This window comes from Podarcis muralis, chromosome 3 (genome assembly GCF_964188315.1).
Source record: "Podarcis muralis chromosome 3, rPodMur119.hap1.1, whole genome shotgun sequence".
Taxonomy (NCBI): Eukaryota; Metazoa; Chordata; class Lepidosauria; order Squamata; family Lacertidae; genus Podarcis; species Podarcis muralis.
Window position 1 is genome coordinate 120266989 of NC_135657.1, and position 27762 is coordinate 120294750.

Genomic DNA, 27762 nt, shown 5'->3' on the forward strand with positions numbered 1-27762 from the left:
TCTTGGTATGAGCTTTCGTGTGCATGCACACGGATGTGTATCTGAAGAAGTGTGCATGCACACGAAAGCTCATACCAAGAACTAACTTAGTTGGTCTTTAAGGTGCTACTGGAAGAAATTTTTTTTGTTCCAATTTCCACGTTAGTCACATATCTTGACCTATGACAGATCCTGGGTCCTGCCAGTTGATGGGTCACATGTTTTGTGATAACCACTTTCCATTGCAAAACTTAAAAAATTGAATTCTCCTAATGTTCTGGCGGTGGTCAATGACTAATTGAGATCTAATTTGCACTCTCTGTGGTCAGGTATGTTTGCTCACAAATGTGCACACTGCCAAAGAAAGTAATAGCTTGTATTATGTACCTGTTGTGCCAAGGTTGTGTGTGTGTGTGTGTGTGTGTGTGTGTGTGTGTGTGTGTATCTCCTGCTCAAAGGCTGGTAAAATTCTACAAGGAGATTCCTAATGTTTGTTCAGCAATGTTTGCACTTTGACACGTCACTTATCTTTAATTCTGTAACTTATATACCGTTTCATTTTAAAGCAGCATTTCTCACCAGATTTGAAAGTCTAACAAATCTTTTTTAACAATTCATGATTATTAAGATCCCCAACACTGTTATCACAAATGATAAATAACATTTGGAGGAGCGGTTAATGATAAGAAAGGAGAATTGGAAGGGGCCATGATCTCTAGTCCAACCCCCTGCAATGCAGGAATCCTTTTGCCCAACCTGGGGCTTAAAGCCCTGACCCTGAAATTAAGAGTCTCCTGCTCTACCAACTGTGCCCAGAGACATTATTACCTCTCTTCAAGGGAAAAGGGCTCCTACCGCCAGCTTCCATAAAATCAAAACAATGACTAATTTGGGGGGGGGGGCACCTATTATGAACAAAACAGATAAAAATCTTAGTGATAAATATAGGATAAAACCAAACTAGAATGGGCTTAATATTTAAAAAATAGGTTCCGGCGCAGACGCCATGGCAAACAGCTGTGTCCGTGGTAGCGGATGCCAGCTGTGCAGTAATTAAAGATAATCTGGGAGTGGTTATCCTTGCAAGCCCCCTCTCCCCCGGTCAGGGGAGGAGAGCTTTCCCTTGTGATTCGTCCGATAACTTTCTCTCGCTCTGACGGAATGCGAAGGCAGGGACGCTGAGGGTATAGCACTGCACGTATTGGAAACTCCCCAAGGTGGTCACCATGAGTGGAGGTATCTCTGTTTCTTATAAGATGCATCTGAATTTGGACGTAAGAAGCAGACATGTTTCGGGAGAGGAAGAAAGATAACCTGCGAAATGAATCTGCCACTGAGTGCCAAGGTTTTCAACTGGAGAGGACTCTCATCATTGCAATTGGAGTACTATGTAAGTGAAAGAAGGCCCTGTTTTTTCATTACATTATTTTCTGCTGTGTTACATATCAGCAAACCTTCACTGAAAAAGAATCAATTATTAATGGAGTGGGATTATTAATGGATTACAGCTATGTATGGAATGCAGGGGAACTTAACTCATGGTTTTATCTATGGAATACCGGAAATAAGAGACTGTGTGGAATTTTGTGATGATTTGTACATTGCCAATTAAAGAGAGTGCAATTGGATCTATTGTGATTTTGATAAGACGCCAGCTCGTTACAAGCAAGGAGATAAAAGAAGCTGGACCCTGGATAGCTTTCGGTTTCAAAGCAAGATGGAGGAGCTGTGGCGTACTTTCAAATCACCTCTCAAAGAATTGGCAAGGGTGAAGAAAGATGACTGATTCCAACATGAAGAAAAGAAGAAGGAAAATAAATATTCCACACAGCTAAAGGGCAAAAACTCCCCCTGCAAATTAATGGATATGGATTTATAAAAATATGAATGAGATCCATTACATCAGTGGCTGCCAGAACAAAGGATTAAGATTGGAATGGTGGAACTTGGACTAATTAAAAGAATTGGTGCAGGATCAAGGAAATAACATCAACTCCTGATAGCCGGAACAAAGGAAGTTAGACAAAATTGTTTAATTCGGAACTGTTTAATTGGCTTTTTTGATTGTATTGAGATTTGGTATGGCTTGGCATTGTATTAATGTGGCCTCTATTGGATTGTTATGAATGAAAAATTAATTAAAATGAATTTAAAAAATAGTTCAATTGTCTCAAAGGGAAAAACCACACCTAGTGCCAGGTGAACCTCTTTGGGAATATTCTCTCTTAAAAATTGCATGGAACCTGGAAAAAGGCTTCTGAGGATCCTCAGAGCAGGTTCAAGTGGGAGGAGGCAGTCCTTTGGGTACCTGGGGGCTCTGCATAGGGCTCTGATCTTTTAGGTAGATGTTTTAAAAGTCATGGGAGGTGACTCAGTTCCAGTTAGTATTCTAGTTGCTATATTTTGAACTATCTACATAGCATTTCCCATTGGCAGCCTCAAAGATAGCAGTAATTCAAATAGGAATGTGCAAGATCTCTAATTGTATTCTCCAAAGGATACTGAATTGTCATTTGAAATCACACATTTGACAGCATGAACATTCTCAACATGTGTTGAGAATGCTCTGGTCATGAATTTGCTGCACTGGACTAGATAACTCTATGATTCTATGCTCCTAAACCATCGCCTGGTGTCTAATCCTTCAGGAACCACTCGAAGGCCTGGTCAATCCATACATGCTGCAGAGAAAGATGGTAGCATCCTGAGGTACAGTGGTGCCTCGCAAGATGAAATTAATTCGTTCCGCGAGTTTTTTCGTCTTGCGATTTTTTCGTCTTGCGAAGCACGGTTTTGGAAAAGTTTTGGGAAAGCTTCAAAAATCACCAAAGTCTTCAAAAACCTAAAAAAAAGGCTACCACACCGCGTGCTATGAGTTGCTCCTCGAAGTCAAGTCGCAACTGTATTAACGGTTTTAAGAAAAAGGAAACAAATTTGCAAGACGTTTCCGTCTTGCGAAGCAAGCCCATAGGGAAAATCGTCTTGCGAAGCAACTAAAAAAACCAAAAACCCTTTCGTCTTGCGAGTTTTCCATCTTGCGAGGCATTCGTCTTGCGAGGTACCACTGTATTAGAACGGGTTGTAACACTTCAGATTATAGGTACAGGATACCTAGAGGTGTACTTAGGCTCCTTTGTGCCCTTGGCAAGGAGCTGTGTCGGTCCACCCCCCCGGACCTTGTGCCCTTGCCAGAAGTGAGCAGAGGTGTGATTTTTGCACCACCTGTTCCCTTGGCCAACCTAGGCAACACCTGAGAATACCATTTTGAACAGATAATTAACATTATAAGTCTACATTAAAAGACAACAGCAACATTTCTAAATGTCTCTAATATACAGTACGGTATACTTATAATTGCAATATTCATTCCTCCTGTCTTTGCAAACCCACTTTCTTCCTCTTTCGCTGCTTGGCTTTTGAGGAGTCTTGCCCAATGCTGCCATTGCCCATGGATCCAGACGGAGCCTTCCCAAGGTGCTGTGGGCCTGCAGCTGGAGGGGTGGGCGTTGGTGGCGGGGTGCTTTCAGGAGAGTCTGGACTGGTCTTCAGACTTGTTGCTTGCCCCAAAACATGCATCTAAATAGACCAACAGCAGTTAAAACTGAGTTAATTGACTATGACTATTGTTCTCTGAATATAGCCACCAGGCAGTAGAAGCACAAACCCAGAACATTTACAGAGCTCTAGTTTAGAATCTGGGGCACACCAGGTAAGTGAATGACATTTATTTGTATAATTAAAAAAAAATTCTAGATGGCTTAACCAAATATTAAAAAACTCAAAACTGTTTGCATAAAATAGTGTGATTATTTATGAAAAAAGTACTGATAAATCAACAAGTAGACATAATAAAAATATTTAAAATATACATAATATATTCCTCCTCTTGATCTGTTGTAAGGAGGAAGGATGGGCTGGAGCCAATCTCTCTCCATGGACCCTCCTACGAGCAAGCCTGCCAGCATGATTCTTTCTGGGCATCACACATACAAGAAGCAGCACAATAACCCACTAGGACACAGAGGAGCAAATGCAAGCGGAATTGTACTCATTCTCCTAGAAGGGAGAGGATTGGGTCGAGACAGACCCACAAGCACCACCGAAAGAATGGCCCTGCGCTGATATGCCAAGTTCATCTTTGGTCCCATATTTACCTCAGCAGAACTATGATACTGAATGAAAGTAGCAGATATTGCATGGCTGAAAGGGTCCCCAGCTTTGGGAGTCATGTCCTGTTTGACGAGAAGGGCCAGGTCCACCAGCTGAGGAAAAAATGGAAGAGCCAGTCTTATTTACTTGTTGGCTACTTTATTAACAAAGATATGCACCGTAAAGTTTAGGTTTCAACTTCATTCTGAAAAATATCACAGCCATTATGTAGCATGTGCTTGGACAGGTCTGGATCTTTGCCATAATAATAATAATAATAATAATAATAATAATAATAATAATAATAATAATAATAATTTATTTATACCCCGCCCATCTGGCTGGGCTTCCCCAGCCACTCTGGGCGGCTTCCAGAAAAATATTAAAATACTGCGATACATCAAACATTAAAAGCTTCCCTAAACAGGGCTGCCTTCAGATGCCTTCTAAAAGTCTGATAGTTCTTGTTCTCTTTGACATCTCATGGGAGGGCGTTCCACAGGGAGGGCGCCACTACCGAGAAGGCCCTCTGCCTGGTTCCCTGTAACTTGGCTTCTCGCAGTGAGGGAACCGCCAGAAGGCCCTTGGTGCTGGACCTCAGTGTCCGGGTAGAACGATGGGGGTGGAGACGCTCCTTCAGGTATACTGGATATACATGCAGAGTTTTCCAACCTATCTTGCACATTGTGTTGCATTAGTCTATAGCATCATTTTACACTCCACAGCATGCACACACACACACACACACACACACACACACACACACACACACACTGGTACCTTGGGTTAAGAACTTAATTCGTTCTGGAAGTCCATTCTTAACTTGAAACTGTTCTTAACCTGAGGTACCACTTTAGCTAATGGGGCCTCCTGCTGCCGCCGGAGCACAATTTCTGTTCTTATCTTGAAGCAAAGTTCTTAACACAAGGTACTATTTCTGGGTTAGCGGAGTTTGTAACCTGATGCGTCTGTAACCCGAAGTACCACTCTGTGTGTGTGTGTGTGTGTGTGTGTGTGTGCATGAAAAGGGAAGGGCATTCCCCACCGCAAATTCTCTGATCCATGTAGTGCACTCATTTACCTGTGCGACAGTCTCATAAGCTAAATAAGCCAAAATTTCCATGGCAACAGCATTGGGTTTTATTTCCATGCTGCTACAGTCCAGCCAGTCCCGGAACTTGGAAGCCTTCTTGGCTGGGCAGATAAAACACAAAAGAGGTGCAATGTTAATGTTGACTCCTCTTCTACATTTCACTATTCATAAACGGCAAGAGATGATAACCCTTTGGCATAAGGAGCAGAAGTTGCCATTCTGGATCCTGAACACAGTGGCTGTGATCTAGGAGAACCAGAATGTGATTAGGCATTAATTACCAATGAACATGTCTGCTTCTTCCAGGAAGCTCCTAGTTGGCATGCTGACTGAAGCTCATTAATATTAAGGCCACATGAACATCCAGATGTAGCACCAACTCCAGCAGCACCCAGGAGCATTGAACATGCACAAATTGAGAGCTGCCTGTATGTAATGACATTAAGGAGTGTTCTGTGTTGTGTTATGATGCCAGACCAAAGTCCATGTCCACTGAACCCAGCCTTCAATTGCACCTCCGAGTAGGTATCCTTATGTCCATATGGTACTTCTCAGGTTAGCAGGTTTAAATAGGATTATTAAAATATAGCCATGATTCTTGTTTGCCCTCTGTGTGTGAATAATAACACAGTACTGTGTCCCACCCCCTCAATGCTTCTCAAGTTCAAGGGTTTTCAATGATACTATTTTGCATATTGAAGATTCATATTGGTGTGGTCTCAAATATATAATTATTTGGTGCAAACTGTGAGTGCATCACAACCTTCTCAGATGTTTACATTACTTTAATATGAAAAAAATTGTCAGCACAAATATTTACAGTTGTCATGCAATGGTCTAAAAACTAAGCTCACAAAAAGGCACTGAATAGTAACTACACTACTTACAAGACCAGCTTCCCCACTGCCTGACATTTACAGAGGGCGCAATCTTGGATGGGTCATTTATTTTTCACATTGTGATCCATAAGCAAATTACTCATTTCTCCAAATTTAATGCTTGCTATGGAACACCACTGTGCTTTCCTAATGCAATGCCATGTGCTCTTCTGTCGTGCTTTTCAGTGCAGTCTCTTTATCTCCAACTTGTAACTCGTAAGTATCATCTGCTTCTAGAGTGCTCTCTTTTTGTATAACGAAGCCGACTGTAACTGTGTCCCACAAATCTTTTAATGGGTTGTTTCTTAAGTTTGTTAAAGTTCTAATGCTTTCATTATGTTATTTGGCACAACAGCAGTATGCACTGATGATTTTTGTAATTTGAAACAAGCACAGAAAGAAGCTTACAAATATTAATTTAGAAAACATGTTGGGCAGAAATGGAAATTAAGTTAGTATTTTTCGCTCTATAAGACGCACCAGACCACAAGACACACCTATTTTTTGGAGGAGGAGAACAAGAAAAAAAATATTCTGAATCTCAGAAGCCAGAAGAGCAAGAGGGATCTCTGCGCAGTGAAAGCAGTGATCCCTCTTGCTGTTCGGGCTTCTGGGATAGCTGTGCAGCCTGCATTCGCCCCATAAGCCGCACACATATTTCCCCTTACTTTTTAGGAGGGAAAAAATGAGTCTTATAGAGCAAAAAATACGGTAATTTAGTTAACATTAGCTAACTTCAAATAACTACTAACTGATGATCAAGTACTTTTCTCATCACTGCAGCTGAACTTTCTTACCTTGTGTGACAGACCTCACTAAGGAGGTGCAGACCATTACTCTGAAAAATATAAAGTTCTTAATATTTTCCTCAAATAGGTTTCATCCAGGTCAGGGGTCAAGCAGGCAGTTGACATGTCTTGCCTCTCACAGAAACATTGTGCAAGTAAATTTTTAGAGTGAACCTTAAGCTACACCACAATCTCATTAGAACTATCCTCCATTGCTAACGATCCTACTGGACTGCGGTCCGGGCTTTCCCTTTCCCTGCTTGAAATTCTAGTGTGACAGCAGTGGTACCCAATAGGTGGAATGTTTTCTATTTTATTTTTATTTATTAAATGTGTATTCTGCCCTTTAATCGAAGATCTCAAGACACTTCACAGAATAAAAATACAATATAAAAACACAAAATACATAATAAAACAAGAACACAAATAAAACAAAGCAATGTTCATATATTATCATTTATTTTAAATGCTTTTTAAAGGAGGAAACCTGCTCCAAAGTGTTGGTGGTTTCTTGATGGGGGGGGGGGGCCTAGTCAGTCAATAACATGTGACGCCAGCTTCCATGTGAAATGTTCAGAACCATTTTCCCCCAGGGCTGAGCTCCATAGAGAACCAAGTACATTTATAATGAACGTGGGGGGGGGGGGAGGCCTCCAAAGCAGCTTCACTGCTCAGAAAATACGATATGTGTATTCATCCTTAATTTGCACAGAATGATGCTGAGACCCAATGGGCATGACCAGTGCTCTGAAATCAGCAGAGCCCTCTGCAAGACCCTGGGATTCCAGGACAGACGTTTGGGGTGCTTCAGCAGAGAAACAGATTTGGAAAGGAAGATAAAAAGTTTAGAAAATGCTAAGATAAGGGGGGTGATCTCTTTCCATAATAGAAAAGAATACTGTTTAGACATCTCATTTTCTGTACTTAAAGCTCTCTCATGTTCCAGAATGGTTCGAGACAATTCACTTGTTTGCATTTCTGAACCCATTTCGGAGACAGTGGAGAACAACCACCAAGTCTATGCTACCTAGTCCAACATTCCATTCCCAGAGTGGCCTGTCAGATGACTATGGGAAGATCACAGGCGTGACATGAGCACTGTATCGCTCTCCCACTCCTGTTCCGAAGCAGCTGGTATTCACAGCCATGCTGTCCTTAACCCCTCTTATCTCATGGCTACTAGCTTCTCTTATCTGTTTGTTCTGCAGTCTTGGTGAGGGTCCCTCCCAACTCTACAAGCCTATGATTCTATAAGCATTTTTTTTTGTACATCATTTGACTGGACAACTGCATTACAAAAGTCAGAGAAGTGTGAATTTTCAAAGCTTTTTTAAAAATCCAAGTAAACAATAACTGCCAACCCACATGAATAGTTGCAAGCTTATTGACACTCTCAAAGAACACTAAAAGGTTAGTGGGACAAGGCTTAACTGTTTAATGCAACAATGCTACCACCAAGTTATCCAGAACAGATGTTAAACTTGGAGAACTATGGGCCTCCAAAGCCTTAACCCGGTTCCCAATTTGGCCACAAAGCTGGTTCCCCAAACCACAGCCACCTGCCTTATACCTGACATCACACAGGGTAGCAGATGTGTGGCAGGTGAGGGGACGGCTCCCTGCCAGTAGAAGGGTTTGCAAACACCTCCTAGCAGCTGATAGGCAGGGACCACTGTATGGGGGGGGGGTAGCAACCCCCTATACCTTTGCCCACATGGTTTGACTTCAAACCACCCAGGCAAAGGGAATCACTTCACCTGATGTCATGGTGATGCCATGGTCTCTGCTCCCAATTCTTAGCTCCTGGATACGATGCAACAGCTGCCTACATCTCAGATCTAACTAGGCCTGGGCAATGTATCAAGACATCGTCCGGGACCGGTTTGATGGCCAGAGCATGAAGGCACCTTCACCCAGCAGTGGGTGGGGCTTGCCTGTGCCTTACCTTCCTTCTGCGCTGCCTCCTTCCTCCCTGCGTCGAGTGCTGGCAGCAACAGGACCAGCAGCAGTTTCACCCTGGGACCACCTGGGGCCAGGGCTGGTGCTGCTTGTTCCTCCCCTCTGCGCGCCGCCGGGTGCTGTCAGTGGAGGGAGCGGCAGTGCTTTCACCCCACCCAGTGCCTCGCAGGGCTGGGGCTGAAGGACGCTCCTTCCTTTTCAACATCATGGTGCTACACCACAATGTTGGAAAGCTGCTATCGCCCAGCCCTGGATCTAACACATCCTCACGTGCACCAATGAGACCACATTGCCACAAGCACAGAAAAGCAAAACCTCCTGCAGAGGATCCATGCCATGAGAAGGACGTTTGGAGTGCATTCTCCCTCTTGCAACTCAGAAATAAAATTAAGGGGGTGTTGCATACTTGATCTGTCTGATTACAATATATTGTAAAATTACAGTCTGGAACAGCATAATTATTATGGCATAACACTTACAAAAGCTTAGTTGACGACTTTCACAGAATTCTGCATATTGTGCAGAGTCCATCATTCGTGCTTGTCTTTCTGCCCTCTGCAAAACAATATAAACGACACTTGTTATTCATAGATCCAAATGCATAGCATCACAAAACCCTTCCAACTCTAGGCCTGAAAGCAACTCTCAACACTAAATTAGTACTACTAATTTCTCAATGTTTCTTAATGTTTGATGTTTTACTGTGGTTGCGTAATTTGTTGGAAGCCACCCAGAGTAGCTGGGGCAATCTAGACAGATGGGTGGCTGGCAAGCAAGCAAGCAAGCAAAAGTTGATGATATTGAACATTCTGACAATTCATCAAAGCTCCATGCTCATCAATGCATCAATTCATCAAAGCTCCATGCTCATCAATGCATCAATGCATATTGATGAGTCCATGCTCATCAATGCATATTGCATTGCTGTCTTCGCAGGAAATTATTACATATGACATATACCCCCTGACTTTGCTCTTTATCCTTTACTGCATCAACTGCACAGCAGATATTATGATACTGGTTTTAAAACATCTGAAATTAGAGGCCTCTTCATTGGACCAGCTTGTAATCCAGGTTGTTCTCTTTACGTTACTCATTTATTTGCTGCCTGTGCAAACTGACAAGACAAAACTGGCCAAACTGCTAAGCCCATCTTCTGATCTGCTTTAAGGCAGAGGGCCTTCTCAGTAGTGGCGCCCACCCTGTGGAACACCCTCCCATCAGAAATCAAGGAAATAAACTATCTGACTTTTAGAAGACATCTGAAGGCAGCCTTGTTTACGGAAGTTTTTAATGTCTGATATTTTACAATTTTTTATATGTACTGTAAGCCGCCCAGAGTGGCGGGGGAAACCCAGCCAGATGGGCGGGGTATAAACATTATTAATTATTATTTGCTTAGGTTCTTCATCTGCTCTATTCTCATTATTCAACATAAAAGGCAATGCTCCTTGCCTAAATTATGTGCAACTGACCCTGAAATTCTGAACACATTTACACTGAAGGAAATGCTGGTGATTTAAAATGGACCTTACTCCTATGTTTCCTTAGCATATCTATATGGGAACTTTGCCTGCAAGTGGGCAACATTTTAACACAAAAGATTGGGGGAACTTCTAGTGCCATTTCCCTTCTTTTTGTTCTCATTTTCCTCAGCATCATTAGCCCTTATTGCTGATTAACGCAACTGGCTATCAGAGCTAATGAATCAGTTGGTTGGCAGAACACTGACCACTGGATTAATTGCCCATATCTGGGTAAATTTTGTCAAGGACAGTGATGAAAGGAGGACAAAATCATGCTGAGAACAGCATCAAAACACTCCAAGAAATTGCCACATGCATTTTTTGAACACAAAAGCAAGTAACTTCAGTGGAGCCAAAACTGGAACACACTTGACTCATAGCAACACAAATAGATAATTAACACTTATGAACCTGACAGAACATGCATAAATCCAGAAAGGAGAAAGTAGTAATTATTAATTTTGCTTAATTTAGTTTGTAAGCATAGAAGCAACAGTTTATATTTAGTCCTCTAGTTTTAGAACCCTGGTACGTTTGGAAGAAATCTTGATGTCGTATCATCTACCACTGACAGAGTATCCTGCATATTCAAGCAACTCGAGATTAACCTAAGTTAAAAGTGGATTTATCCTCCTCCTCCATGGCTTGCAACACAAATGCCTAACAAAGAAATACTGCATGCCAGAATAGCAATGGAAATCTATCTTGTGATGTGAAGATTTATCCCAGAAGAAAACAGAATACTTTTTTGTGGTACCTGGTCTAACCAATGGAATCACAGGTTTAAAGACACATATGAAGATACAAAAGAACCACAAGCAATAAATTCTATTGCATATATTTGAATTAATTAATTCTGAAATTGAGCAGGAAAGCACAAGCTCCACTCATTACTTATGTGCGGGGTGAGAAAAGGTGCAAGCCAGGACAATCGGCAGAAACTTCCTCTCAAAGCTCCAAAACTTTATGGGGCTTCACAGAGACCACAAAGAATATATTTTACACAAACCAGCTCCTAGTTAAGTAAAGAAGATCTGCCTCCAATGAAAAGAAAAAATGAAAACGGTACCATACAGCAGTTAAATATCACAGAGTTGAAAATTCTGTTCCAAATCCTAGCTGTCTTAAAACTTATCTCAGGACTTTCATTATAAAATTTAACCAACTTGCTCTTCTTAAATCCACTTTTTGCTTAAGTGGAAACCAAAGAAAAAGAGGGCAGTAGGGCATGAACCATTTTAAAGATTAGACACACTTTGGGTCTTGTGCTGAAGCTAACAAAACCTTTTTATGACAGATTGATGGATGTTGTGATAAAACTGCAGATTTGACAATAAAGAGCAGATATACAGAGAATTCTTTGTTATCTTACTTATCCCTGCATTATGAAGCAGACTGTTCTTTCTGTCCTATCCATTAGTTTGAATGAGTATGTAAGACATAGAAGCCTTTGAAGTCATGCAGCTGGTTGATTCATGTACGTTGTCCGGAATCTTCCAATGTAACGAGAAGGCAGGCCAAGATCTCAACCTAAAAGGGCGTCAGGAGGAAGGTGGAGCACAAAAGCCTCTTTTCTCTCCCCTTCTACCTGAAGTATCTTTTTCCTCTGTGGAAGTTCTTAGGGTACCCTAGGAAGAACTCAGCCAGGTGAAACACAAATGGGTTCTTCAGCCTTCTGTTTCTTCCTCAGGAGAAACTGCTGAAGCTCCCTTCACCACTCACTCCATGGCTCAGATAACAGGAATGGGGAACCTGGCTGAAATGTGCTCTTGGTGTGGTGATGCTTCTTCCTTGCCTGGACGGAGAACAGAGAGGGTTGGATGGCTCTGCGTAAAGGGAAGCCTCCTGTGCAAAGGTGACATTTGCATTGATTGCTTTGATCACTTTTGCCTCTGGTCCCACCTGCCACTGCCATCCGGCCCCCAGGTTACCCAGATGGAAGCATGACCCGCAGGCTGAAGAATGTACCGCTGCTCAGCTACTCGAGGTCTCATGGAACCTGAGAGAGAGATGACTCACCCCACCTGATGTGGACTTGTTCTTCTTTAGAACAATTTCCCATGAATAATTTCCTCACTTTTCATAGAACAGAAATGATTCTGCCGTTAGGCGGCTAGCAAGCATACTCTCATCATTAAACACCAGTTTACACCCTGGCTTACTCAGGGCTGCCAGACATGCACATGCAAGCTTTTACAAATGTTTGTGTTCACCTGCAATTTTCATATTTGCTCTTGAAAACACCAGCATAACACTGGCGCATCTGGTAAAACTGTACCTGCCATATCATCTGAAGGACGGCTGGGGGGGGGGGGGGGAAGAGCTTTCCATTCTGAAGATTTCCCACTCCAATTCCTGATACAATACTACCACCACCCCTTAAGCCTGGAGCAATTCTCAACTTCTTTTTAAAATATTTGCAGACCTTATTTGGGAAGAAGGAAGTTCCCTACATGTGGTTTTAGAAAACAGTTGGAGATGCCCTGTTCTATTTCTCTTTCCAACATTGGGATAGTGAGCACTTGAGAATTTTTGCACACACATTTGTGGAAGGGATTACTGTAAAGACAGAGTGAATTCAAATGGACTTGGGGGTAAGTTGGGAAAGTTTGAGAGCAACATCTTAGCATTAATATTGTCGATAGCAAAAGCTGCTTCCAATCTGGTCTGCTCAATTTAATCTTTCTATTCATTACTAGAGGACCAGGGATGTGGTTTCTCCTGTTTGGACAGAAATAACAATTTTGGATCCTACCTCCCACCTAGAATAGCAGAGATTAAGGCTGGCTAGTGAAGGAGGTGGTGGAAGCTGCTACACTCCTATTCCAATGTCTGATTAAATATTACGACCCACCTAATATTATTGTGGTTATTGCTTCATCAATATAATTTCAAACCAACAAATTTTGTTCAAGCTGAGTTTCACTGAAAGTTCTAAATATTAACTTTACTGAAAACATTTGCCAAAGTTTTTAAGTGTTTAGGTAAAACTAGCCCAATTCACATCACAGAATATATAATAACCTCATTCAAGTTAGGGAAGGTGAGGTTGGAGAGCACTAATTGTTACGGTTTATTACAACCTGGTATGCAAAAGATCAGAAGGTCAGCGGTTCGAATCCCCGTGACGGGGTGAGCTCCCATTGTTCGGTCCCTGCTCCTTGCCAACCTAGCAGTTCAAAAGCATGTCAAAGTGCAAGCAGATAAACAGGTACCGCTCCGGCAGGAAGGTAAACGGCGTTTCCGTGTGCTCCTCTGGTTTGCCAGAAGAGGCTTAGTCATGCTGGGCACATGACCTGGAAGCTGTCTGTGGACAAACGCCTGCTCTCTCAGCCAATAAAGCGAGATGAGCGCTGCAACCCCAGAGTCGTTCACGACTGGACTTAACTGTGAGGGGTCCTTTACCTTTATGCAAAGTAAAACCCACAAAAAAGCAAAGCCATGCAAAGCCAAAATCAAGGAGAAAGCTATAAAGCTGTTTTCATCCTATTGTGTTCATAATTATCCCACCCCATTCTCAAGTAACAACTTTGAAACTACCTACCATGTACAGAGAAGTTATGAATCTGAATCTGAAAGATTGAAATGGGAAGCAAAAGTTTGCATGGCCCACATGCTAAATCCATTGTTTGATAATGTTCCAAATATATGAGAAAGTAACACTCCAGCACTGGCATAACAAATGCAATTGTTCTGATTAATGTTTTTTTCTGGGATGCAGGGATGATTCCAAAGGGGTTGGAAGGCAAAAAAAGACATGCAAAGAAAATCAACTTTACGTCGATTCATTAGCATGAGCTTTACTGATAATTTATCCTGTTTCCTAATGAAAGCAAAAAAACCCCCACCATGTCTCTATTAAAAAGCAATCAGATTTGGTATGTTGGTGACACTTTAAAGAGCACATTATGTGGGAAAACAAAATAAACATTTACCCTGGCAAACGAAAGTAGGCTTGGGGTTTTGACATACTTGGCAGGCAGGCAGAATTATATTCACATCAAGCTTACAGAAAACCTAATTTAATATTTAAATATTTGCTTAAGTAATATACTATTTTAAAACAACACATTAAAATATACATTTTTGACAAGATGTTTTAAAGATTCTATGAAGAACACTCCATAGAAGCCATACATTCAGGTGAGATCCCATCCGCTTTCAAAAGGTAAAATCATCTCAGTACAGATTCTTCCAGAATATTCCCAGCAATGGCAACCTTTAACCTCACTCCTCACCACACCCACGGCCACTCATACATATCACTTTTTATAATGAGGACAGCAATTGCCAGTGCATTGTGCACTCAACGAGGAATTATTGCCTCTTCCATTCAAGAGGCCAGGTCAGGCCAGCTGTTTTAATCAGGCAGGTAGAAGATCCTTAAGGATTCCCTTTACATCCTTAGGCTGCACAGCATTAGAATATCCACAAAAGGTCAAGTTCTTGCAAAGGGTATACCCACAGATTATGTAATTAATGCAGCGTCAGGTTCAGAAATAGATACAGCTGACTTTATCTGCAACTTGTCTTGCAAACCAATCACAGTGGGAAACTTCTCTTGAGAGCCAGAATGCAAAAAAGGCTTCTCCTAATCTGGAATAGCTCCACTCTGTGCAGAGGTAGTGATGGATGGTAGGAATGTAAGATTTCTTTGGCACCACCGCCGAATAAGTTCTACATGGGGTTCTAGTCATCCTTCAGGAGGATTCTTTGTGAGTTTTCCTCCATCATCATTCTAAAGGTTATCCCCGTTGTGCCATCTCTCCATTTGCCCAGACAGCCAATGAACTGACTGACCAAAAAACCCCCACACAATATAAAATACTTCGTGTAGCTGCTGCCCCTCATTTCAGGCTTCTGGAATCCTTGGGCAAGATGTCTTCAATATGAGTCCCTTCCTGAGTAATTCCACATCTCCCTCATGACCAGTGCTGGCATCAGGGCTCAGCACCACTCTAGGCAACTGCTGAGGCCCATACACCAGCAGCGAGTCCACTGCCAACCCTCCGAGCCCCCAGGGCCTGCCATTGTTCCTCCTGCTCCTTGATGTCGCTGCCTCCTCACTTGTCTTATCTGGCACAAAAATGGTGATGAGAGCAAGAAAGGAAGCATTGCCTTCTCCCTCTGGGCAATTATATCAACCTTTATATAACTGAATGGGACGCGGGTGGCGCTGTGGGTAAAAGCCTCAGTGCCTAGGGCTTGCTGATCGAAAGGTCGGCGGTTCGAATCCCCACGGTGGGGTGCGCTCCCGTTGCTCTGTCCCAGCGCCTGCCAACCTAGCAGTTCAAAAGCACCCCCGAGTGCAAGTAGATAAATAGGGACCGCTTACTAGCGGGAAGGTAAATGGCGTTTCCGTGTGTGGCTCTGGCTCACCAGAGCAGCGATGTCACGCTGGCCACGTGACCCGGAAGTGTCTGCGGACAGCGCTGGCCCCCGGCCTCTTGAGTGAGCACAACCCTAGAGTCTGGCAAGACTGGCCCGTACGGGCAGGGGTACCTTTACCTTTTTTATATAACTGAACCCAGCTGTCAGCTCCCATCATCCCTGACCAATGGCCCCACTAGCTAGGAAGGAAGGGAGTTGCAGTCCAGCAACCTCTAGGGACCCATGGTTGAGAAAGGCTGCTCTAAGACAGTGGTGTGGGTCTGGCCTACAGATAGACAACAAGCCCTCATCCCAACACATCTGAAGCCGGCACTCTCCCTGCTGCCCATTGCAGCCACAAGGAGCAGGCAGCTCTGAGCTGGGCCCTTCAACAGGCGTCCATACGGAGCTGACTCCTGATGCCACTCCCCTGTCCACCCATCTGTATTTTACCAAGAAACGTATCTTATTTACCTTGACCGTTCCAACTTTCAAACAGCTAAATCCACCAGCTGTGGGATGCAGACTGGGACGATGTTCCATTGCTAGTGACTGGCCCTTTAATTTTGAGGGATTAAAACATCCGGAAATCTGTCTAACTACAGTCAATCTGAAGACAGCATTATAATATAATATATCATTAGCATCTGATACAAACTGACATGGCTGGCATATATAAATATTTTTAATTATTTCAAAGCGGATGTAATGTGTGCATCCTTCTTCCAAAAAAATTGTTTGATTTGGTTTTCATAAGGATTTCCATCGCCAGATGCTGTGAGTAGCACAATGCTTTTCCTACAGATGTCTGCAGCCTGTGACAATCAGCAGCGCTTTGAATAACACCCCCAGTATAACAGCCCTCTTGTCATCGGTGCTGTATATTATAGCATAGGAATCCCACACAAGTGGATGAACAGACTTTAAATAATGCCATCTGACAATGATGGCGGGTGAGGGGGAGAGTCTTGCAAAGCCTTGGAAATGGTTCTTAGCGTTAGGAAATAAAATCCAGGCCACTGGGAGAAAAGGAGACTCATCCTTCTTTCCTTTGATCAGACCAAAACCCTATTTTTAATTACAATTCACAGGAAAAGAATTTGCCAGCATTTAAATACTACTTAGGATACATTGTCTTTCCTTTTATAATTGTAATTCAAAATCCTTTTTTGTTGGAAGAACATCTCAATCCATTGGGGGTTCTTTCACACATTATAGTAGTGGTTACACTAAAACCAGAATATGAGAGGAAGCTAAAAATCACATTAAAGAAATGCACATATGTGAGTGAATACAGGGGGTTCTGCTTGGGGAGGCCACACTGGCACAACATAGATTTCTCCGGCAATGTGAAAAATGGCCCTTGCTTAGGAGCATGCTTAGGAGCCTAGTGTGAAACACAGCATGTTTCTGAATGTTCAACATTTATAAAATCTTGCATTTTACATTTTCTTCGCTACCGCACCTTGTTCAGCATTTTAATAGGATATATATAGGATTGCACTACACAGGAATAGATTTCAAGGGCTACACTTCTACCCATAAAGACTACACTAGCAACGAACATCAACTAACAAATATATTTTGACATACCCTTATACGGGCAGGTCTATGCCTCAATGCCTGTGCCCTCCTATGTGAATGACTCCTCTGGAGAAGGGAAGAAGAAATACCACATAATACCAGACTCCAGCTTCTCATAACCCCCTGAATCCAATAGGAACATTATAGGCAGCGTTTTTTAATTTAATCATTGATTGACAATGACGGTGATTTAAATTTCTATACCGTCCTTCATCTAAGGACCACAGGGCACACACACACACACACCCCTTTGATTTTCTCCTTGAAACAGATCCTATTGATCCATTGGCAAAGCGTGAAATTTCCCACTCTCATGTCTTGGTTGGGGTCAGCAGGTTTTAATTCTGACCCTTTTCCTCCCTGCTCCCCCGTGTTTGCAAAATTATTTTATGCAATAACAATTTCCCAGTGGTATCAATTTGCAGCTGCCTGCCATTGTTCAGATGTGCCTCACTTTCTCTATACAGTGGTACCTCTGGTTGTGGGTGGGATCTGTGCCGGAGATCCGGCCAGATCCCGAGGTTTTCGCAACTGGAGAGACCGCTTCTGCACATGCGCGCGTGGCAAAAACCCAGAAATATACTTCCGGGTTTGCCACTTACGTATCCTGAAGTTTGTGCAATCATAGGGCTACGTAAGCGGAGATATGACTGTAGTATCAGAATTGTAGAGTTGGAAGCTACCCTGAGGGGAGGTCAATGGAAAATATCAATAAATATCTTCTTTCATACCCTTGTGGGTTTTAGTTCTAGAAAGTTCTAAATGTTCTTCCTCAGAGCAGGTGCAGAACACATTTATGAGCCTTCAAAGACCCTATAAAGAACTAGTTGTAGTCATGTGTGGGTGTGCAACAAAAATACACAAAGAAAGTCAAACAGCCATGAAGTCCCACCTCTGAACAGTGAAACCTTTAGACACCACCTGCGCCTTTTCAATCATATTTGCAAAACCATGAGGTCGAAAAGCATGCTTTTAAAACAAAGGGAGTCTAGATTTTGCTTGTTAAAAGGACAGGCATTGGATGCAATCTACATGCTCCCAGATTCTGCAAACGTTTAATGAGCAGAACCAGAGAGAAAACAGTCTAGCACAAGATCTCAGGAGCAATGGTTACTATTGTTAGATCAACATATTTAGAAGTCTAGCTACCACACAACCATCAAAGTAGACATAGTAATCCTTCTGTTAGTATCAATAGCTTCCTTGTCTAACTAACAGGCAAGTGACACATTAATGAAAGTTGTTTGTTTTCACTGGAAGACTGTATTTTAGGAAAGGTGGTGATCAAAATGCATTTTTTAGTTATCTTATTTGTGAATTTTGCAGTATCTTTTAAAAATTCACACACTTCCTCATCTAGCTGACTCCAAAAGGAATCTAGCATCAATCTTGGTTGGCAAGAAGCCTATTTTTGAGGCACTATTTTCTTCTATTCATGTTATTGGCTTTCCACTGTTTATTCAAACATGAAATGTACTATGAAAGCAGCATGGTGCCTCTGCTGCTGAATTATTGCTATGTAACACCCAAGAGTTGGAAATATATCCCTAAACTAGAAGGCGGAGTGACAGATGAATAGTGTTCCTTTTAATCCTCTGGGAATAACAACTGAAATGCAGCATTCAGAGTGCAATATTGTTTGCATTCCAGTTCAGATTTCTGATGGTAAGGGGTCTCTCTCTCTCTCTCTCTCTCTCTCTCTCTCTCTCTCTCTGTGTGTGTGTGTGTGTGTTAGAGAGAGAGACAGAGAGGAAGAGAGATTCCCATTATAAAACAAATGATGGCAACTGATTTTATTTAAGAGAAAAAAAGACTTTACTTTGTGAATAATGTGTTTAAAATATTTAAAATACTTCAACTGAAAAAGAATACAGGTTTTAAGATCTTTTTTCTCTATGTTATCACGACTTGTGAAGCACATATTAGACAAAGAATCTTTTATATGGAAAAGCTAGGAAATGCTGTATTAGAACTGTTTACTGGAAGCTCTCAAGAGGGCATATAACGAGAACACAAATTACACTGACTTTCAGTTGGATTTGGGCTGCATTCAGGGGTCATGTTCCTGATCCCCCAAACCATGGCTGAGGCTGGGAATGAGGTCGCTGCTCCTGGGCTGCCTCCTCCAGTTGTGGCTGCTACCCAGGCAGCAAACAGCAAGTGGAGGTAGAATGCAGCCATCATGAATAGTAGCCACTGATAGCCTTTTCCTCCACGAATCTGTCTAATCCTCAAGCCATCCAATCATTCTTCTGTGGCACCCCACTTTCTCTCCCCACCAGCATCCCAGCTAGGTCCTTTGCATTCCTACCTTCTCGCTTGCTCTGCTTTCTGTTCGTATAAATCTTGGAAAGCACATACAGCTTAAAGACAAAGTGCAAAAGGAGTCGCTCTTCCATCTTCCTTTGTCAGCTCTATGTACGCACTTTCCAAGGAGAAAAGGTAATCACTGTCACCACCTCATTAGGCTTCATGGGCTCCAGGGCTAGCCCTCAAGGGCACCCATGGAGGCACAGGTCAATTCTGCATCCAGGGCAACTGTCTATCAGCTCCATCTGAGACCCTAACTGCCTGTGCACTCTCACCAGAGTGGTACTTGGACTACTGCAATGTGGGCTACATGGGGCTACCTCTGAAGGTGACTTAGAAACTACAACTATTTCAGAATGCGGCAGCTAGGCTGGTGACTGGGAGTGGCCACTGGGACCATATAACACCAGTCCTGAAAGACCTACTGGCTCCTAGTACGTTTCCAACCAGAATTCAAAGTGTTGGTGTTGACCTTTAAAGCCCTAAACGGCCTCGGACCAGTATATCTGAAGGAGCGTCTCCATCCCCATTGCTCATCCCAGACACTGAGGTCCAGCTTTGAGGGCCTTCTGGTGGTTCCCTCACAGTGAGAAGTGAGATTACAGGCAGTGTTAGAAACTGAGATATGAAAGCTAGGAGCTAAATGGCACCTTAAACCAAGGTTATGCACCTTAAACCAAGGAGTGTCTAGGCGTGCTTTTTTAATAACAAGAATATAAAGCTGAAAATGAATGAACTGCAGCTAAAATCTTATGTTCATTTTTCACATGGTCTAGTCCTCATTTGAAGAGTGCAAAAAACAAAGCCATACTCCCCCTGCCGCCCCCCCCCAATATTCTTATGAGGGTCCCTTTTCCAATCTTCAGAGAGTGGCTAGAAGTGGGGAGGCAGGAAAAGGTCCTCTTTTCCTGGGTTTGAAATTAGCAGGCGCCAGACGCATTTTGCACCTAAAGATTCTCCATTTGCAAATACCTAAAAGTCTGGATGCCATGAAAAAATACAAACCCCAACTGAAGAGTTTTCATATAAATCACAACGAAATGTAAAAGAAGGGCACATTTTCCCCAACACCCCCAAACAATGCCCCAGCCTCCATTATTCTGACATGACACACATGGCCTTGCTTTGGGACATCTTAGAAACAGAAGACATGTTGGAATTTGGCTTGGGGTAACACAATGCACCATAAAATTGTCTACATCAGTTTCTTAGTTTCTGTTTTAAGAATTAGCATATTGGGGTAAAAAAAAAATCCCAAGAGTTATTTTCAAGCAATAACTGATTGACGGAAGCAGAATAAAGTGCTCTTCTGATACAAGAAATGTGGCTTTGTTTGGGATGTTCTACAATACTAAGATTCAGCTTGGAGTAGCAAAATAACTCATGAAATTGCTTATGTCAGTTTCTTAGGTTCTGTCTACAAAGGTTAAACAGAAACATATTACGTCAGAACTGTACTGTCTTTTGCCCACAATCAAGAGGTATCTGAAATCTGATATTGCTAATATATTTTGGTTAGTAGCTGAGACCCATATTATAGATATTTGAGATCTTAGGTTTGGGACAATACAAAGTTTCTGAAGGAGCTAAGCCAGCTTTCGTTGCTATACATCTCTCCTCAATACCACTGAATGTTAGTATTTAAAATCAGTGGGATTTAACATCAAGTAAAACACTATGTTTCAAATCAACAAAGAGGATTTTGTTTTTTGTTGCGTTAACAGCTCATTATCTGACTTTTGTTTATTCCCATAGTGATTCTCATCCCTGTGTGGGCAAATCTCCTTAATCTTAAGATGAAAGCTAACAGAAAGATACTCTCCTTGTGATAGTCAAAGGGTTAAGCTGATATTTTTCAGTAAAAAATGATTACATTCTGTTAATATTTTTAAATCACCAGTGTTTTTCTTTATATCAGTTATGCAACTATACGATATGCACCCTGGAAACAAATACACACCATTCTGTTTAAAGACACACACACACATATATATGTAATTATTTCAAAAATACAGTTTTAAAGAAATACAACATAAACAATATTTGCTTTCTGTATAATTCATCATAAGTGAAACCATACCACTGAACAATCATATCCTGTTTGGGCCGTAATGACATCAGAAATACATGTTTATCATCTGCTTTGGACAACTTAGCATGTTTTTGGCCCAGGGCAAAGTGGAACCGAAACCATTTGCAGTTGGCCAAACCAAGATAACCACACATTTCTGAAGTAATTGATACCTAAAAGGAACATAGCCTTTAGATCACAGCTCATGATTTAAGTACACTAATTCTTTAAAGGAGGTTGTAAAGATTTTAAAGAGCGCACTGGACTTCCTCCAAAACTTAGCTTGCAGAAACCATAGTCTACTAAACATGGCAAATAAGATATTCTATACTACTTTATATGCTAACTACCATCTTCTTTTCAGGAACAGAACATGTTTCCTGCGTTTTTAAAGCCCGCAGTATTTTTTTAAAAGACCCAGACCAAGTTCTTGTTTTAGAAAAGCGTCCACAATAATAAAAACTCTTATTGACCAACTAACATTTGAGAAAGCAGAATGCAGTTTCCTAGTTGATTTTAGGTTTCCAATACAACAAAGCAAGATCATTCTCCTGAATCTTTCCATGGGGAAAGACCATATGCGAGGCTTTCCCTTGCAGAGGTCCAGCACTGGGGGCTGGGATTAGGAAGGATGCAGCATCCGGACAGAGGCAGAAGTGGACCTGCAATCTGTTTTACATGTTTGCTAGTCTTTCACTTAAGGAATTATCTGGTTTCCAGGCTCCAGTTGGAGCCATGTTCCCTGAAGTCCATGCTGTTCCTCTGCCAGGATAGAACAACAACTTTTATGTGACTCAACAATTGCTTGTCGTGCTTGTCAACTGTATTCAGAAGCTCACTGCCTAGAACACAGCCACCATGGCTGGTCACACTATGGTTATAGCGAACAAGGAAGGGGAGTTGGGAATTCACATTAGAGAGTGGAAAGAGAGAATGGGCAAGTCCACAGATGTTCCTGATTTTGCAACTCTGGTCAATAAACTGTTGGTGTTGAAAGGCCCCCATGAGAAGTACAGTGGTACCTCGGTTTTTGAACAGCTTAGTTCTCAAACTACTTGGAACCAAAACCCAAAGTTTCTGATTTTTTTCTGGAAGCCGAACATGCTCTGTTCTGAGTATGACTTCCGTTTTGAGTGCCACACTTCCGTTTTTCAAGTGAGGGAAGGCAGGCCAGGTGGCAAGCGAGCAGGCACCTGCCACCCTCCAGTGCTGGGTCCCTCCGCCATCGCTGCCACAACAGCAACCATCCTCTCCTCCATCTCTGGCGGCCCCGGCCCTGAGTGAGGAAAGGCTGGGCCCGGGTGGCAGCAACATCCCTTGCCTGCCCAGCCCAGCCTTTCCTCACTCAGCCTGGCTGCCTTCAGGTGGTGCAGGGGCTCTGATGGCGAGGTGGGGGCTCCTTTAAGCTTCTCCCTTGAGGGAAGTGCAGCCGCGAACCCCTCAACAGAAAGTGTGATGGAGCCTGCACCTCCCCAGCTGAGCAGCACCGATCCAGCTCCTGTTCCCGTGCAAGCAGCAACAGGTTGAGGCTCTCTAAACTGGAAAGTGGGAGCTTTGCACTGCCTAGCGGAGCAGCCCGATCCCACTCCTACTTGCCTGCAAGCAGGAGCAGGCAGGGGGGTGGGGTGGGGCCACCCCTTGCCTGCTCACTCGCAGCCCCGGCCCAGCCTCCCCTCACTTAGCACCAGGGCCGCAGGGCTGCATTCACAAATAAAACTGAAACTTTCCAGAAAACCACAAAGCCAACAAACTCGCAACTCGTGAAAAAGCAGCAACACAACAAATTGAAGAAAGCAAACCAACCGCAAATGAATCAAAACCACAAGAAAACATAAAACAACCCTGACCCTAATTCTAATCCTTACCCTAACCCTAACCCAGTCCTAAAATCAACCCTAACCCAGAAATGGTCTGGTTAGTAAAATTCATGTTAAATTGCTATTTTAGGGGCTGTTTTTAAAAGTCTTAAAGGGATTAATCCATTTTGCATTACTTTCTATGGGAAAGTGCGCCTTGGTTTTGGAATGCTTTGGTTTCCAAACAGACTTCCGGAACAGATTAAGTTTGAGAACCAAGGTACCACTGTACATGGGAAGCAGTCTGTACCATAACACTTGGAGGTGTCTTGGAGGTAGCAGCAGCCAGAGTCCGTCAGTGGAGGATGTGAGCAGATCATCTGGCCCTCCTTCATATCTACTGGAATTCCTTCTTCTCTTCAGGTAGCCGGTGTGTTTGCACCTTTGGCCAGCGAAGTGGGGGTCGCCCCTTAAAGGAGGAGCAAGGGCAAGGGCTGATTCATCAACAATAGTGTTTGTGGGAGGGGAGCTATTGGTTTGATTTTGTTTTTTGGGGTATGTATTTTGTGTTCTCATTTTGTATTTTTTTGTTGTGAACTGCCCTGTGATCTTTGGTCTAAGGGTGGTATACAAATTTAATAAATAACAACAACAACAACATTATACTTGAAATGCTGCATGTCAGCATGTCAGAAGTTTCTTGCTGACAGAGAATCAGGAACACCTGAAATTCTTCTACAGGGTCAGGGCCACAATGAAGCCATGTAGACAGGGGAGCGTATTGCTATAAACAAAAACATAGTTTTTATCCTCAAGTAGTTAAAAACCTATTGTCAGGGAACTGCCATCAGCTCAGAGGCGAGAGGTGGAAGGGCAGTTGTGTTACAGGGAGTTCCTCTTCTGGCGAGCAGGAAAGCCCTGCCTCCAGTGGGGAGGGGGTGCAGGGACCAGGAGATGCTAGGGAGAGCCTCAACACCGAGCCTGAGCAAAGGGGAGGGAAGGCAAGCGCCCCTTTGCCAGCGCCCACTCTGCACAGTAGGTTTGGGCGGAAGAGGGGAGGAGAAGCATGGGGGTCACACAACTGTTATGCTGGGGAAGTTACAAGGACCGCCCACTCCCAGATTCTGCTAGCGACTGAGCTAGACATGGACTTGCGGCGCTCTTCACTGTAAATATTTTGAAGAAGAAGAAGAGTTTGGATTTGGTATCCCGCTTTATCACTACCCAAAGGAGTCTCAAAGCGGCTAACATTCTCCTTTCCCTTCCTCCCCCACAACAAACACTCTGTGAGGTGAGTGGGGCTGAGAGACTTCAGAGAAGTGTGACTGGCCCAAGGTCACCCAGCAGCTGCATGTGGAGGAGCGGAGACACGAACCCGGTTCCCCAGATTACGAGTCCACTGCTCTTAACCACTACACCACACTGGCTCTCATAATAAAGCCTGGAAAAGACAGGCTGGAGTCTTGCCTGTTTGCTCTCGAACAACCAAACAACACCTGGCACCTATTAAGTAAATGTTATTGTTGACATAAGAATAGAAGATCAGACTACAGGCAGTCCAGTTTTCTGCTCCCACGACGGCCAAGTAGGAGCTAATGAGTAACCTTCAAGCAGGACACCAGCATTCAGAGGCAGACTGCCTTTGATTCTGGAGTTAATATAGAGCCATCACAACATCAGTGCTACTGCTATAGGGTAAGGTTACCAGACGTCCCCGTTTCCCGGGGACAGTCCCCAGATTTACAAATCACTCCTCTGACAAAATCCATCTATTTAGTAGGAAGTTGAAAATCTGTCCCCCGATTCATTGAAAAAAATCTGGAACAACTATAGGGTGTCTTGGAAGCAATGCTCTAATGAGGCACAAGAAGAAGAAGAAGACTAGAATGATATAAGTGAACATCTTAATCCTTTTGTACTATGCTAAAGTGCTTAAGTAAAAGACCAACCTTTTTTTTAAAAAAAAAAAATTTGAGGAGGAAAATATTCAGAACGTGAAAACGTTCAATAGAACAAAACTGCCCCTCCATGGCAACAAGAATGAACCAAGATGTCTGCATTGTGGCGCTTGAGGTTGCGTAGGAAAAGAATGGAGAGGAAACGTTACGCTATGAAGATCTTAACTAGCACTTCCCAAAGTGGAGAGAGATTGGCACGTGCACAAATTAGCCTAGGGGCCAGGAAAGCAGTACAAAGTCAGATAGCATTTTGTGAAACATATGGCTAGCTTGCTAGATGGTTTTATTTCCCAGCTACAGCATTCAGCTTCATCCAGTGAGGAAAATGCCACATACAGCAGCATATATTGGAATATAGGAATTGGTTCCATACCATGAATTATATGTAAAATATATATTTTCAAACATAAGACAAAACATAGAATTATAGAGTTGGAAGTGACCCCAAGGGTCATCTAGTCCAACCCCTGCAATGCAGGAATCTCTGCTAAAGCATCCACAACAGATGGCCCTATCCCAAATTCTCTGACAATTTTGGTTAATAGGCCAACAAATATGGTATCGCATCTATCGTAAGACAGGTGAAATCCCTGCTTTTTACACAACAAGCAGCCAACATGCAGAGTGGTCAACATTTGCATGTCTAATATTTATTTTACATTTAACACTGTGAAAACTCGGTGAGTGTAACACTCTGAACATTTCTGGGAACATAAACTGCTGCTTCTAAAACAAGTGGTATGCATATCAAGCTTTTAAGATGTATTTATTTATTTGCAAAGTTACATTTGGTATTGGGATCCCACTAAAATTGTCTCTTGGTAGAAAGCTTTGATTAGATGGTATTTACACTTTTTAGGGTTATGTTAAGTGCTATTTTTGAATTGGGAACAAATCTGGGTTTGTTTGCTATTTTGCCTTTTCCTGCAACTTGCCAGGAACATTAAAATACTAATACTGCACTCCCCATTCTCTGAACACTGATGTGGGTCCATTAGTTGCCGTGTAAATGGGGGCTGTAGGTGAAGGATCCTGCTACACATCAAGGAGCTGGGCTATGTAAACTTAACCTTCCACGTACAGGAAAAATGTCCAGAATTTACCTCCATTCTCTCTAGTTTTACATCATCAATCTCATCATCTTCCAACAAGCCCAACAGCTCTCCAGTCTGATCAATAGAGATAAGAAAATCTTGAGCAATTTTCTGACGTTTATTGGTGCTGCTGCTACTGAGTCTGTCTGAAAGAAATTGAAGGGGGAAACAAACAATTTGATTTGACCCTGGTGTTATCATTGATGAAATACATAATATATATGAAAATATAACACCCAGGCACTGAAGAAATGTGAAGTTCTAAGACTCATTGTTTCTAATATGGTCTCCAATTTCTCAGAAATCACTCATCTTGCTTATGGCCGATTCAAATTTGGTGCAATGTTGTTCACTATGTCATGCTCAACATCATAATATGGCATACCATAATGGCTAATGACATGACAGTCTCTTCACCCCTTTCTGGCATAGATCCATGCCAAACTTACTTTGAGGTATGTCCTTCATGTAATCTACCACAATATCCCAACAAGCCTCAGTTTTAAGGAGGACACAGGAAACATAATACAGACATACCTTGGAAGTCGAACTGAATTCACTCCAGAAGTCCGTTCAACTTCCAAAACATTCGGAAACCAAGGCACGGCTTCCGATTGGCTGCAGGAAGCTCCTGCACTCAATTGGAAGCCGCGGAAGCAGTGTTGGATGTTCGGCTTCCAAAAGAATGTTCACAAACTGGAACAATCACTTCTGGGTTTGTGGTGTTTGGGAGCCAAAACGTCCGAGTACCAAGGCGTTCAGGATCCAAGGTACGACTGTAAAACCAATCACACGAATCATATAGATCTCAAATGTGAAATGGGTGTGGTAGAAGTCACTTTCACCTGACAGGATGGCAGTGTGTATGACTACTTGATTGACAAAAATTAATATTATTAGGCTGGAACCCAATACATGGGATTATGTCCAGGCATTCATAGTTCTTTGTGTGTAAGTTCCATTAAACTTGTCCAAGTGTCCTTAGCGCAGTGGAGGCTCCTCTCACACTTCATGGGCTTCAAGGGAATGCCTGCCATTTCCAGCAGCAACCTCTCCCGTGGCTCTCCTTTCTCACATCTCGCTACTCCTCCACCATCATCGCTCTGCTGCTGTCCTTCCTCGCGCTTATCTGCATCAGTCCTGGTCTCCTTCCATCTGCACTGTCTTCCAACACCCCCATTTTTTAATTTTTAAGGAGGTTCCTGAG

General features: G+C 42.7%; 1 protein-coding gene across 7 annotated transcripts in view; it reads right to left on the reverse strand.

Annotated features, from left to right (window-relative positions):
* Window positions 1-27762, reverse strand: part of SUPT3H (SPT3 homolog, SAGA and STAGA complex component) — a 282179-nt gene that overhangs the window by 102426 nt on the left and 151991 nt on the right. For all 7 annotated transcript variants that reach the window (XR_013392431.1, XR_013392432.1, XM_077926605.1 and 4 more), the window contains 5 exons: window positions 26565-26701; window positions 9326-9401; window positions 5210-5322; window positions 4134-4241; window positions 3370-3555 (listed from right to left, as the gene is read on the reverse strand). Coding sequence is in view for 5 of the 7 variants with exons in the window: in XM_077926605.1 (XP_077782731.1) it covers window positions 3370-3555; window positions 4134-4241; window positions 5210-5322; window positions 9326-9401; window positions 26565-26701 (620 nt within the window). In the remaining 2 variants the exon portion in view is untranslated. The remainder of the gene's footprint in view (window positions 1-3369; window positions 3556-4133; window positions 4242-5209; window positions 5323-9325; window positions 9402-26564; window positions 26702-27762) is intronic.